Genomic DNA, 14,187 nt, shown 5'->3' with positions numbered 1-14,187 from the left:
CTGCAGGCAGTGTGATGTTGAGATTGAGTGACTGAACATCAGAAGGCTGTACAGAATGCACTTTTAAGATCAGCAACCATTCCTGCCCTGTCTATCTTACCTCAGCCACTGCTACACACAGTAAAATGATTCTCCATTGTTCCATTTCTCTGATGTTCCCTGAGGGTAGGACAGATAAGGTGACAGCCTAGAATACTTTAGGTTTTGTTCATGTCAGCCCCAAAACCTGAAAAGTAACTTTCTTTTACTTGCTTTGAGAACATCCTTGTTCTTTCTCATGCTTTTACTCACTCTAGCTTGTCTGGTAATGAAATGATTTAACTGCTTTGAAGCTTGCAGTCCTTTCTCTTTCATACACACTACATGCCTCTCGTAGTTTAGCGTGTATGCATTATTTTTGGCGTAATTTCTTGGGGAACAGGTGTGTTTCACCTTTTAGCCAAGGATGTGGGTAAAAGAGTACAGTCAGAGAGCACACAATACTGGCTCTCCTATGTTTGCACATGTGCGTCACTTTCAGCATAATTTCTCATGAAATAACCATGTTTAATCCTTTAGATGGAAAACAGAGGGATGTGCATTGTCAGTCATACTCAACGAGCCACCCCCACACCCTATGCTCTTACACACACACACACACACACACACACACACACACACACACAAACACCTGTTCACCTTCTGCTCACATATGTTCTTGGCCACTCGTGAGAAGCAGCCCCTCTCAGCTCCCGTAGCCACATCATCTCCACAGAAGTCCTCTTCACCTAGACAGTCAGTTAGTTGTGTAGCACAGGGCAGGAGCCTTACGTGGATGGCAACTCCATTCACAATGTGCTGTGATCTCCATCCGCAGGCCCAGCGTACACATGTCCAAGGCACAGACGGATCCCCGACCCTCCAGCACAGTCAGCGAGGCATCCACCGTGGTCACCTCCTCCACTGTGGATACTGCTCCAGGCTTTAAGGTCAGTTACCTCTCTAGTTGCATTACCAGTGTCTGTTCCCTTCTGTCTGTGTATGTCTACCATTGCCTCTGTTCATCTAGCAGCATCATTTCAATCTATGCAGCACATCTATAAATGGTTAACTGATCCATTAGGGTTATGGGCATTTTCCAGAAAGCGTGAATAGCTGTGTGAAAATTGGGGTACTCAGGTCGCCACTGTAGACTGTGCTAATTCAGCACGAAAGGAGAGATTGATGAATGGCTTGGGTTGTGAGAGGTGGGCAAACACTCACACATGTGCAGAAGTTTCATTATCGCTCAAGTGTGTGGTTACACTGTATTGCTTTCTGACAGGCAGTTTAATTAAACCTAACTTTGAGCTTGATAAACTAAGACAGATGAGATCCATGGACCAAAGAATCTGTTAAAAACCCATACCTAGTCCTTACTTGATTGTTACAGATTGTTTTTTGCAAGGCAAGGGTCTCCTTGTGGATATATGTGATCTCCCGTGTGTGGAGAACTGGTGGAAGGAAGTTCTTTGTTTCACTGAAACACTTTGTTCTCTCAGAGGTGTATCTAAACCCTCCTGGAGGAATTGGACTGAGCTTAATCTTATACTTCAACCCTTTCCTTGAGTGATTTACTGCCTGTCTGACCGTCTCCTTTCAGAGAGAGCCAAACACCCCCCTCCTCCTCCCTAAACTCGATCTCTTCATTTTACACTTTAGGCCTCAGACCCCAGGCCAAGTAACTGAACCTGAATAACGTGATGCTAAGATGACATCATCATTCAAACAAATCACCCCTCATGTTAGCACTTCCCAGTCCATCATATCAGCAGCGTCTATCTGAGTGGCGTTGTTTGTTGAAGACCAACCTAGATGATTGGACATGTATCTATCTCTTCAGTTCATCTGTTACAGTGTGAAAGCCAGCTTTTCGACAGCACCGATTATACCCGCTGCAAAGCTGTGTTAGATCCTCTTCATATGTTTGACTTTGAAACTTAAAAGGATATTACAAAGAAATGAGCACAATTTTTTTTTCAGTTGTCAGTCATGTCCCCGTTGTTTGTCATCTTGCGTCCACGCATGAAAAATAACCTGAATTTACTGGCTCCAGTGAGTGGAATAAGATATGTGTAGAAAACAAGAAAAAAGGTGTATTCCACAAATAAGAAGTGAGCAAGTCTCTTCTGATTGAGCCTCCTAAAGTGTAATCCTGTATGCTTGGTTAGTCAGAGTTATGGTAATTAGCATATTTTTACACTTGGATCTGGAGTTGTCTCTTGATGGTGAAGACAAAATGAAGCAAAACAAACAAACAAACCAACAAACAAACAAAAAAAAACAACAGCAGCAAAAACAAAATACAACGATTTAAATGAGACGTTGTTGAGCCACGGCCTGAAACATCTTTCTGGAAGGAGTCAAGTTTACACAAAGGAGTTGTCTCTGGATATCTACGACATGGAGATAAAGCAGATTGTGAATTAGTATCTTTCTGTTGATGCCAGTGCTAGTTTGTGGTTTTCACTCTTGTCCCTTAGCACATGCCAATTTAGGCATTAGAGACTCCTGTTTTCCTCTGCATCACTCATGACCAGAGGGAATTCTGTTTGCTTGGATCTATGTTTGGTGTCCAAAAACAGGAGTCCCTAATTAGCTGAGAGTATAGAGGATGGAAGAGTTTGAGTTAAGGGCACTTAGTGCAGTGAGTGAGCAGCTTGGCCCAAACCAACCAACCAACCAAAGACACACTTGTGTTTGGGACTGTCACTACTGTGCACAGCAAATTCAACAGCTTTGAAATAGCTCAGAGAACAAATACTTTCTCAGCATTAATACCAGCCAAGACTGGCCAGAATGAATGCAGTTGTAAAACTGCAATAAAACAGCATCCGCTGGTAAATAATAATACCACTGGTTGTGAATGGGTGTAAAACAGCTCTGGGACAAACTGAAGGAGGATTTCTCACTGGGAAATAGTGCTCCCAAATGAGCAGTGCGACAGGGAGCTCTATAGGCAGAACTATACAGGGCTCTGCAGTCAGTGCACTGGCTTGCTGACTGGCATGTATAGCCTGGAATGTGTTGGCTACGTGTAAATCTCATGCAGTTGACAGGCATCAAGAGCACATTGGATGATGTAAGTGGATTAATTCACATGTGCTGCAATGTTGACTTTGCAGGCACTGTATGGGCTTGATGTTGCAATGTTTTCCTTGCCAGTGTTATGTAATACCACAACTATGTTTACCACAATCATTACTAGTGTCACTACTACCACTAATAATAATGTGTATGCCTTGTACTGTAATAATTACACAATTACTCTTTTTCTTCTTCTTCTTCTTCCTATTATTGTTATAATTATAACTAGCAGTAGTAGTGTTGGTAGTAGTGCAGTAGTACTACAGATGGAATGTGAAGAGTGCATGTGTTTGTGTATATCTTAAAGGGATCCAGAAACAGCAGAAAGGTGCACAGTTTTGGCAAGAGAGACCAGGCCATAAAGAGGAACCCCAATGTGCCGGTGGTGGTACGTGGATGGCTCTACAAACAGGTGAGCGACACGCATCGGGCTAAACGAAATGACACTGCACAGTGTTGTCGTTCATCAGTCAACAAATCAATACATCCTTAACGGTTTCCCACGTAACATGGTGCGGGTCAGTAATCAAACATTCAAGCAGACACAGCACATGTGGCTGTGATCCATACTCTTCCTTTTCCAGACAAAGGATTATATTCTATGGATTGTCAGACAGACAGACAAAGACTTATGTCTACAAAACTTTCTGGTAACTGAACACCATTTAAACACAAGATTCATGGTTGTTTGCTCACAGTCTGGACACTGTAACTTGTGAGGGAAGTGTGTGAGTACTGGCACGGATAAGCATTGGCAAGTAAAATTACAGTCTTCTGTGAAGTGCACTTTCTTTTGCCTTTGCAGCCCACTCATAGACAACTGTTTTAACTGAAACATGTTTCACTTGCTTTCTGTTACATCAACAGAGTGCACTTGAACAACCTGTACGCATTTGACTTTGTGTTTGTAGGACAGCACAGGGATGCGGCTCTGGAAGAGAAAGTGGTTTGTGTTGGCTGATTACTGCCTCTTCTACTATAAAGGTTAGTTGATTTAAAATAGTCATGAGCACAGATACTCCTGTTCACAATTTCATACTTAAGTATTTCCATACATGCTCAAAGCAGACTAGCAACACAGCCAGAGGCTGTGTTAATATGCACAAAATAATGTGATTGTCAATCATCAGATAAAGACCATGGTCTAACTAATGCATTAAGCAAGACAATAGTCTTAAAATAATGTGAGTACATTATTTTATGTTGGTGTCACGTTGATGTGTATATGTTTATATTTTAATGAGGTTATGCTGTCTGTAATTATGAGATTTGTCACAGTAATGCATTGAAATATGGTATTTGAATGATTTCTTTCACAGTGCTGTGTCTACTGCATTAAAATAGCATTACTGGTGTGTATGTAAATGTGCTCATTGTATTGTGCAAATATTACAGCTTCTGTTATTGTTTCTGGATGTACTAAAGGTTTGCAAGCAGATGTTCTATAGTAAATCTGAGTGTGAACACAAAATATTTATCATCTTAAATTAGGTCCAGTGGGAGAGGCGTAGCTCTTATTCATATTGTCTGTTGTATCTACTGATCCAGATGTCACAAAAGGGGCAGTTGGCAATGGCAGCTGGATGTGTGACATAAGTGCCTTCCAAGATGTTTCTTTGCAGTTTTTCCTCTATAAAGACACAGGCAGCAGACAGCCCAGTTGTGATTTAGACAGACCCAGTGTGTGAGCTGCTAAACCGACATAACAACAACCAACAATGTTGCTCTTGTCTATTCTCTTTCTGCGACTCTCTCTCTCCTCCCCAGTTTCTTTGTCGCTTTGTGGTAGTGTGTGTGTGTCTGTGTGTGTCTGTGTGTGTCTGTGTGTGTGTGATCTTTAACTCTCCCCGTCTGATAATAGCATGAAATCCATCCTTTTCCCAGCTGGACTTGCCTGCTATGCTTGGGCCATCCAAAAAAGAAAAACGACACAAGCCTATTCCATATGGAGAATGTCTCCTTCAGAGATCCTTGACTTATTTTTAACCTATTACTCTTTAATCCAGCCAACCTTATCACTTATCACCCCCTCGCAATCTGGGCTGGACCCGCATAGACACCCATCCCCACTCACATTTATACACATGTGTAGGATCACACTCACATGGGCTTGTGTGCTAGAAGTGGTCAGTGAGACGGATCTAAATTTAAAGGTGTGAATTAATGATGATATTAGCAGGCTGTTGAGAGAGAGAGAGAGAGAGACAGGCAAGTTAGAGGAGAGCACTGGTATGCCAGGGAGTGACCAGGGAGAGAACGAGAACAAGAGAGGGAACAGAAAAAAAAGTGTTGGCATGAAAGAGTGTAAGGCCTGAAATGTAGTGCTCTGTGCCCATAGACAGCAGAGAGGAGTCCGTCCTGGGCAGCATTCCACTGCCCAGCTACATCATCTCCCCCGTGGAGCCTGAGGACCACATCAGCCGAAAATATGCCTTTAAGGTAGGACTGTGAACTCTGTCTTCCCAATGTATATGTGTCCTATAGCACCACAGGCAAAAATACAGTAACCAGCACACTCTCTTAGAGGAATACCCCTTAAAACACAAATTAATGAAGCTGTTTATTTGCAAATACTGTGGCAGTGAAGGTCAAAACAAAGCCAGAAATCTATTATTTTCCTTAATGAGTTCAGCCATATGTAACATGGCTCATAGCAATATAGTTATTGATGCATGTGCTTTTTGCTTTCTTTTCTTTTTATTGCCTTTACTTTGAAAGTGTGGCTATTAATGTAGATAGAGTTACACATAGTTACAACATATACATGTAACAATACTGAAGATTTCATGCGTATTTGTGATGGTAAACAGTTCTTAATTACGACATTTATTGGATAAAAGGTATACAAATATTGATCTGTTATGGAAGACATACAGGAAAGTAAACGTATGATAGATTCTGCAATAAAACCTAACACCAGTCAGTCTATGACAGCGTTGATCACAATGCTTATGGAAAGGCTTCACTACACACAAGAACATTTTTTGAGGATTACATAATCAATCTCATCTTCACAGTCTGCTCCTCCCTGTGTACATTCCTCACCTCAGAGCCTGTTCTGTTATTGTAGTATATCAGGCTGTCCTTGAACTGTTGTGTTAAGTGATATGTCTAACGTTGATTGGTCCTGCCCTGATTCTCTTCGTTGGGTCTCTTTACTTTGAGTCCTTGCTTTCATGATCACAGAGCCATAAACACCATGATTAAGATACCTCAGAGCCTTCAGATGAGGTTTTCCTGGTCTTTGCTTTGATTTCATTAATCCTTTAATCCCTGTAGTAATAAAGAAGAGGGGGAGTTATGCAAGAATTAGGACCTTGTCATTCATTTCAAATATGAATTTGACCCTAAATTCATATCACCTTATATTTATTAAATATTGATTCCATTATAGTCCAGTGTCAATTTTGCTTTATTCACGTTTTACATTAGGTATGGACTTTGCCTTCACATTTGGGATGAAATTGTCATGTTACTTGGGTTAGCCTTGTTTAGACTGGCAGGAGAGTCTTGGTTATCTACCATAATCCCTTATCAAAGAGGTATCTTACTATGTGCACCCTGCCATCCCAACAAAAGCTCGCACCAAAGAGGATTGATTGTGTTTCTTGTTCTTTAGACTGTGATATCACTATAGAGAAAGGCAAGAGAGGAATGGTGGTTATGCCCTGAAAGGAAGAAAATGCTGGAAAAGTCTAAAATATTGACAGTCAAGTCAGAGAAGCAACTTATTTTATTGAGAAACAGCATGTCTGTTTTGATACGAATATAAAGTGTAAATCACAAAACTGATAGATTAACCGATATTCTAGACCAGACTGTTTATTTGTTTTGCTGTTTGTATATTGTCCTTTTGTCAGTAAAGAAAATGTGCAACCAAATCAATTAATACACACGCTGTTCAAAGCTAATTGGTCTGGCTGCAGGACAGTCAAGACCATATCTTGTCCTCTATTGGCTGAATCGTCTCCTCTTTTTGTCTCTGTTGATGGACTGCTTTCTGCTGATCCCATTGGTGGTCATGAGACTGACATAGTCCACAGAAGCTCTGAAACACAAAAGCTCCGTCAACTACAACTAGGTATAATTTTCAGTTACCAACAGTATGACTTGGTCTTAATGCGCTCTAAACAAGCTGTACTGTAGCAAATGTATACAAAGCTGATTGTATACATTTTTATGTGTGGTTTTTGCTTTGCAGTGTGCAATTTCTTCTCAACTATTTTCTACTGTCTTTTAACTCTTAAGTGACTTAGTTTGTGTCTCTCAAGTTGACTTGTGCTATTGTGGGGGTTTTCTTCTTCTCTGAATTGGCTTTGCTGTGGTTTGCTTTGCCATAAAGGTATAAATGCCAATATGTTTGCACTGTGTCCAGTCAGACATGTTTGACATACCTAGCAAAAATATTTGAATGATCCTTTTTATTCCCCCAGTACTCCCCCTCTTACTAGTTCTCTGCAATGAGACTGTGTGTGTGTATGTGTATGTGTGTGTGTGTGTGTGTGTGTGTGTATGTGACTGAATGTGGATAAAAATGATTCCTGTCTCTAATGCCTGCATCTGTGAACTGCACAGAATTACCTATGCACTTGTGATGACCTACAGTTGACACTGATTTTTTTTTCCCTTCCTCTAAAAGAAACACTGTAACTGGTGCATACATGCGGGTGTGTATGTGGGTGTGTGGGTAGATGTGTGTGTGTGTGTGTGTGTGTCAGAGAGAGAGAGAGAGAGGGAGAGAGGGAGATGTGATGAGGGACAGAACTGAGGACAGTTCTAGGACACAATTTCTTTTGTAAGAAAACATGCTGTTAATCTCTTTCTTCCTCAACTATAAAAACACCTCTAGCGACCAATTTTCACACCCTGTGGAGAATCACAGAGACGTGATGCTGGGCAGTATCAACTGAAAGCTCAACAAAAGGCCTGGCTAAGCTGGTAGTACCTCAAAATAGCCCAGCACACTTACTGAGAGACACTGAACAGAGAGGAAAAGAGCCAGATATTGTTGGCCTGCCCTCTCTCTCTCTCTCTCTCTCTCTCTCTCTCTCTCTCTCTCTCTCTCTGAGTGTGTGCGCGCGTGTCTGTTTGTTTGTTTGTGTTTTGTGCAAGAGCAATGTGGTGACAGCTGTACCCGTCCCGTCCAGTTTGTGTGTGTGTGTGTGTGTGTGTTCGTGATTTGAGCAGGACCAGTATGGGGACAGCTGTACCCATCTCCTAAGGTTTATGACTGCATAGCCTTTTAGAAAGCCTGTCTTGATTTGTATGTCAGATTATTCTAGGTGCGCACCAGTACCTACAACACCTACATTATGCTGGGCACCTGTTTTTGTATTTGGTGGAATTTATTTACAGAATTTATGTGTGGACACTAGCCTTAAGGTACTGGCTGGATGGTCTGTGTGCTGTATAAAGCTGAATTCAGCCGTAATGGCTTTTGATTACACATCTGGTTAACAGCAGTGGTTTGGTCTCCTGCATATCCAGGCTAGATTAACCTATCTCTTGCCTCAGATGTGGAGCCCCCAACAGGTTTGCCTCCTGTACCAGGTTTCAGCCCTGACCTTTCTGACTACAGCCACTGGCTAAGAGGCTTACTGCCCACCTCCACTCCCACAGGGTCAGCGTGTGTGTGTGCGTGTACTGTTAGTCATCACAAGATAGCTTTGTGTGAGCATATGAAAGTGAAGGTTCTGGAGTATACGTTTTTCTGTGTAGTGTTTTTGTAGTGCCTGAGTATGTATGAGTCAGGGTAAACGTCCATTGTTGGATGTGTTATGCAATGAGACAAAAAAATTTTTGTCATTGGTTACCATGGGCCATGACCTACAGACTTAAATTATGTTGAACTTTGACCCTGTCACAGGCACTGCTGAGCTGATGCCTGTTTAGTGCTGTGGTCAGCGCTCAAGACAACACAAGAATAGGCAACAAAGTGCTGAGACAACAAAAAAGGTAGAAAAGGAGTTGCTTGTTACTTGGATTTAATTTGATTTTTTGGTAGGCAAGTATGTTCAGAGGGGTAACAATGTCTCAGCACTCATGACAGATCAGCGACCACCTCAGCAACCAGTCATGCCATCTTTCATCAACCAGATGTTTATAATAACACACAATGTTAGAGGGGAGTTCAAAATACAAACAACCATCACTCAGATGTCTCCTAATTTTAATCTCATCAGCTGATTTGACAAATACCTTGCCGTCTTTATTCAAATGGATGAGGGCTTCTCTTTCAGCTTTCACAAGAGATCCCTTCCTTTCCAACAAGCTTGTAGAAGAGGTTGCCTCTCTGTCTCTTGAAGCACGCTAAGCTGCTGAAAACAGGACCTTGAAACAAGTGTAACTCTAATTTAGGGATTTCAGTCAAATCTGGATGCTAGAAGCACCTTATATGGCTTTCTCATCACTACCCACTGGTTATTAAGCATGAGAGTCCAGGATTTTTAGATATGAAAATTCTTGGAATGTGCCTACCCGACAGTGGCGTGAGCCCTCAATATAAAATGCAGTTTTGGAAGGACCTTGAACCAAGGCACCCTGTGATCTGATGCCTCTACTGAGGAGATCACAGTGCACAAGATGCCATGAGTGCAACAGTTTGGCCTCCAAACAGCCACCTCCTTGGCATGTGTACAGGGGAAACCCTGGCTCTTGGGGTGTCTGTGAGATTTTCTATTCGCTAAATAAGCCCGGCTGCTGCTCTGAGCCAGCTCAGCACTGTATTGTGAAGTCATGTGCATGTCATATATGCGGGATAGTCATGCTTCCTTTGTGGGGGATGACACATGACAGAACAGCTCCTGAATAAGCAGGAGTGAAAAGAAAACCAGGTGTCTTTGAGAAAGTGATCATTTTTAAGGTACTTTACTGTATGTGTGGCATGGTCCTGTCGTCTTACTTACTATCTTCATTAACCAAGCAGGAATTGCTGTGTTGCTTTTTTTGATATAAGTGTAGCCAGCTGCTGGTGCCTTGCTCTATTGTCCAATAGCAGTATGCTGCCCTGTGAATCTGTTTTGGCCCATTGCTTTTTTTCCCTTGCTGTGGGTGGGAAAGTCATGCTATGACTGTTTCCTCAGACTTGTGCTACTGCTGTGCTCTCCTGTCAAATTTGTGCTGGTCAAGGGTTAGTGCACTAGCTGTTTCTTTCTCCGAGCAGCTATTTAATGAGCTCTTTGTGAAATACACACGGGGGTTACTGCTCTAACCATGTTTTATCCATATTGGGGAAACCTGTCAACACTAACTGTGTTACATGGAAAGATGACATCCTGAGGTGACCCCATCTGAGGAGACACCTACTGATGATATATATACATGAATCTTTTTAGTTGTGCAATTCTGACTACCCATCATGCATTGCAGCAAATAAGCTTACTCTAAATTTGCCGATTGTGGTTAAAGCTCTAACCTCAGGCTGTCTTTATTGCAGTACCAGCTGGTGCAACTGTTTGTTGTCTAATACAGAACCTGAACTTTGATGAAACAAGACCTTGGTCTCAGTTATTCTTTTTCTTTTGTTTATGTTATTTATTGAAATTGTTGTTTATGGCCCAGCTATTACAGTTGGTTAGTGGCAAATTTTGTTCTACTCCTTTGACTAACAACCCTCATTACCCTGTCACAGCCACTATTTCCACAATTCTCCTGACTCCATATACAGACATGCATAATGTTAGTGAGGTCTGTCTCATATGTCCTTGTTTACTGTTCTAAGCCAATAAACTAAAATCTGTTTAACATTACAGTACATCACTGTGAAAGGCTGCTCACAATATTGACTCTCATTTGCATTTGGATGTGGCCCATGACATTCAGTGCTATATATTAACTTTAAATAAACTTTTAATCTGAGCAATAAATATCTAAAGGGCAGAATTCCGCAATACTTCAAAAATGAATGGATATATGTAGTGATTTTAGCTGACAGCTGTTTGAGGTACATTTTTTCTAGTTTTGTCAAGCATCTTTTTTGTATTCCTATTTGTTAACTGAGCTAATTGTGTTCTTTTGCAGGCCTGTCACACGGGGATGCGCTCGTACATTTACAAACAGAGCTCTCTGATTGCCTCACAGGCAGAACACAGTGGTATGAGGACCTACTTCTTCAGCGCCGACACACAGGAGGACATGAACAATTGGATTCAGGCCATGAACCAGGCTGCACTCATGCAGAACCATGAGGTCAAGAGGTCAGTACACCCTATGTCCTTTCCTCTTGTCCCTCTTGTGGAGAAAGACGTATAGATTTTTCGCCTGTTGGAGGCATATAAGTTCTGCATTGGTTCCGTAGAGCAAGTTAATTCAGTGAATGTTTGTGCAGGTTTTTTTGATGGACTTGCATAAGTTCATAAGTTCACACATGCATAAGTTCATAAGTACTTTTTTCGTGCTAAGATAAGTCTTTGTTTACATGCAAATGGGCATTCCTGTTTTGGTTCGTCTGCAGTTCTTGGCCTGACTGGAGATGTGATGTTTCTGAATATTATTATTATTATTGGTGTTGTTGTTTTTGTTGTTATCATTATTATTATTACTATTATTATTTATCTAGATGCCAGTGTGGTTAATTGACAGGCACTGCACATCTCGCTCTGTCACAACTGCTACTGAGCAGATAGTCATGTGACAGGGCCCTCTCTTTCCCTTTTGCTTCTTTATGGCATCTGTCTGTTGATAGATTCACGTCTTAGTGGCAGCTGTTGTATTTTACCCACTTCTTTTAGGACGAAGTAATTATGCAGAAAGATTTCCTCTGGTTCCTCGGTCATTTCTCATTAAATTTAATTTCACAATTTATTCCTAGTATGATTTTTTTCTGTTCAGAAAAAGTGTCTCTGCAATATCTACCCATTTTGTCCTCAGTCTAATAATAGCTCAATGAGTTAATTCTCTACATCATGAAAATATTTCACTCTTCTGCATTTGCCTTTTTCAATACACTCAGTTTTTGGGCGAAAAAAATTGAAGAAACTTGAAACCTCTCCACATCTCTCCCTCTCCACGTAAAAAGCTCTGTGGATTAGTTTTAATATTGTTTGGTCTCAAAGAGCAGAGGAGTTGTATAATTTATATTGTGCAGTCTTTTTTGTTAATCTTTATCAGGGGTTGCAGATGTTGCAGGGGAATATATATGCAATGATAATAACCTTCTGTATCAGTTAGGGAAGATAAAACGATTCTATTCATGGCAGAGAAGTATATTAAACCATATAAATATCGTTGCTAAGCAAAAGGGGGAAAATTATTTTCTCATTACCATGACACAATTCAAATAATTCATACATAAACAGCTTTCTTGTAAATAAATGAGTGAATAACTGAGTAAAAGTATAAATGAGCAAATTTAAAAAATGATGACCAGCCCAAAGGATGTTGATATGAAAAAAAATAGAATTGTTTCTTTGTTCTATGGTGTTGTTCTGTAACTCATACACAGGGCAGGTTTTTCTGGAATTTACGGATCACTTTGGGTCTCACTTTCTTTGTTTGTGGGAAATTATCAAGAAACAGTGATGCAGTGTCTTCTGTTTTTGAGCCTGTTCACACCTGTCCTCAAAATGCTCCACCTTCAATGATTGAGATCCAGTGCTTGATGAGTCTTTGGCTGTCAAATCCTTTATTTAGTTGCCTGTGTTGCGTAAGGATATTGGAGACTTTTTGAAAGACAGTGTTGTGCTTCATCTGCCATTTTTCCCCTTTTCTGTTCTGTAGCAAATCTTTTGGATGGGGGTTGAGGTAAGGATGTCAGTTTACTCGTAGTATGTGTATCCAAAACCATGGTCATCTAGTCTGTACCTCATCTTTTTTTTTCTTTTTGGTAGATAGACCATAGTAATACATGAAATTGTCTGCTCTGTTGATATCAAAGCTATGCTCTCTTGATGCTGAACTATTAGATAGTAATTGTAATTTTGGTGCAGTCCATGCACAACACAGTCATCTAGAATTTAAAATACCAAAGTAATCCTGACATTTTTTACCGTCCTGACATTTTAATAAACATACTTTCATACAACTTTTTTTTCTCTATCAAGTACAGAGTATAAGCACACCATATTGTCTTTGAGAAGTTTGTCTTTGACCAAACACATGAAAGCGAGCTTACATCCTTTTCATGGTAAACCATGTGTTGCTAAGGAATGAGGATTTTTGTTGGATAACAGCATTTGCAAGCACTTTGCAGATGCACAAAAATGAGACAGATTTGCTGATAGAAGGAATAGAAAAACAACATGCTTTTTTCAAAGCAATCAGTAATTAATCATTAATGCATAATTAGGCAACTTTATATTAAAATATGTTATATTGATTGAGACAAAGAGAGTATATATTTTAAAAAGACTGTGGAAACATTGTAGATAGGAGAGTATTCGAAATCAGAACAGGACACAAAAATACTATGTAAAATAAACAATACCAGATTTTCGGTTATTGTCGTCCATTCTCAGTGCACCCTCTACTTACATGGGTTATGGCATCTTTGGAAACCACATTGGGATGTGTCACAGATCATAATTCCATAAGCAGTCTCTCCATCTTCAGCAGAGTGATAACCTTTTGTCTGCATTTCAATGACTCCCTCCATTTGTTAACTGATTCCAGTAAAGTCTTTTTTCTAGAAACCTTAAGGCTTAATGTGGAGTTGGAGACTTGGTGACATCATTTACCTGGCAATCGTATCACTTCTAGTGCTTGTAAACTTCTCTAATGGTGAAAAACCGTATGTTTAGCTATTTCTGTACTCATTGGTTGATTTGGGTCGGTCAACAAGTCAAACAGATGAAAGGACTGCAGTTCCTTAAGACTGGGATAAACTTAATGAGAAAATGATTGCTTATAAACGCATCCTTGAGCACAAATGCTTGAATAAATTTTTCCTTCTCATAAAAAATAACAAAATTACTATCCAGCTAGTGCCTTCTTTTGTCTGCTAATTTGAGTTTGGGTCTTGACTATTTATAGTCATAGAATATCTGGCTGATATTATGTGTGAGATCCTCACTCCTTAGGCCCGTATTAAACTGAAATCATAGAAAAGTTTGATGTATGAAGCATCAGACACACCTTTATGGTGTC

General features: G+C 40.4%; 1 protein-coding gene across 1 annotated transcript in view; it reads left to right on the top strand.

The window, feature by feature from the left end:
• plekha7a (pleckstrin homology domain containing, family A member 7a) overlaps positions 1 to 14,187 on the top strand; it is an 80,109-nt gene that overhangs the window by 50,393 nt on the left and 15,529 nt on the right. Inside the window, exons 5-9 of the mRNA XM_030772698.1 lie at positions 857 to 968; positions 3,413 to 3,517; positions 4,017 to 4,089; positions 5,444 to 5,544; positions 11,125 to 11,300. Of these exons, the coding sequence (XP_030628558.1) occupies positions 857 to 968; positions 3,413 to 3,517; positions 4,017 to 4,089; positions 5,444 to 5,544; positions 11,125 to 11,300 (567 nt within the window). The remainder of the gene's footprint in view (positions 1 to 856; positions 969 to 3,412; positions 3,518 to 4,016; positions 4,090 to 5,443; positions 5,545 to 11,124; positions 11,301 to 14,187) is intronic.

Source organism: Chanos chanos, chromosome 1 (genome assembly GCF_902362185.1).
Source record: "Chanos chanos chromosome 1, fChaCha1.1, whole genome shotgun sequence".
NCBI classification, from domain to species: Eukaryota; Metazoa; Chordata; class Actinopteri; order Gonorynchiformes; family Chanidae; genus Chanos; species Chanos chanos.
The sequence above is the reverse complement of the archived record's forward strand: the minus strand, read 5'-3'. Positions and strand labels throughout refer to the sequence as shown.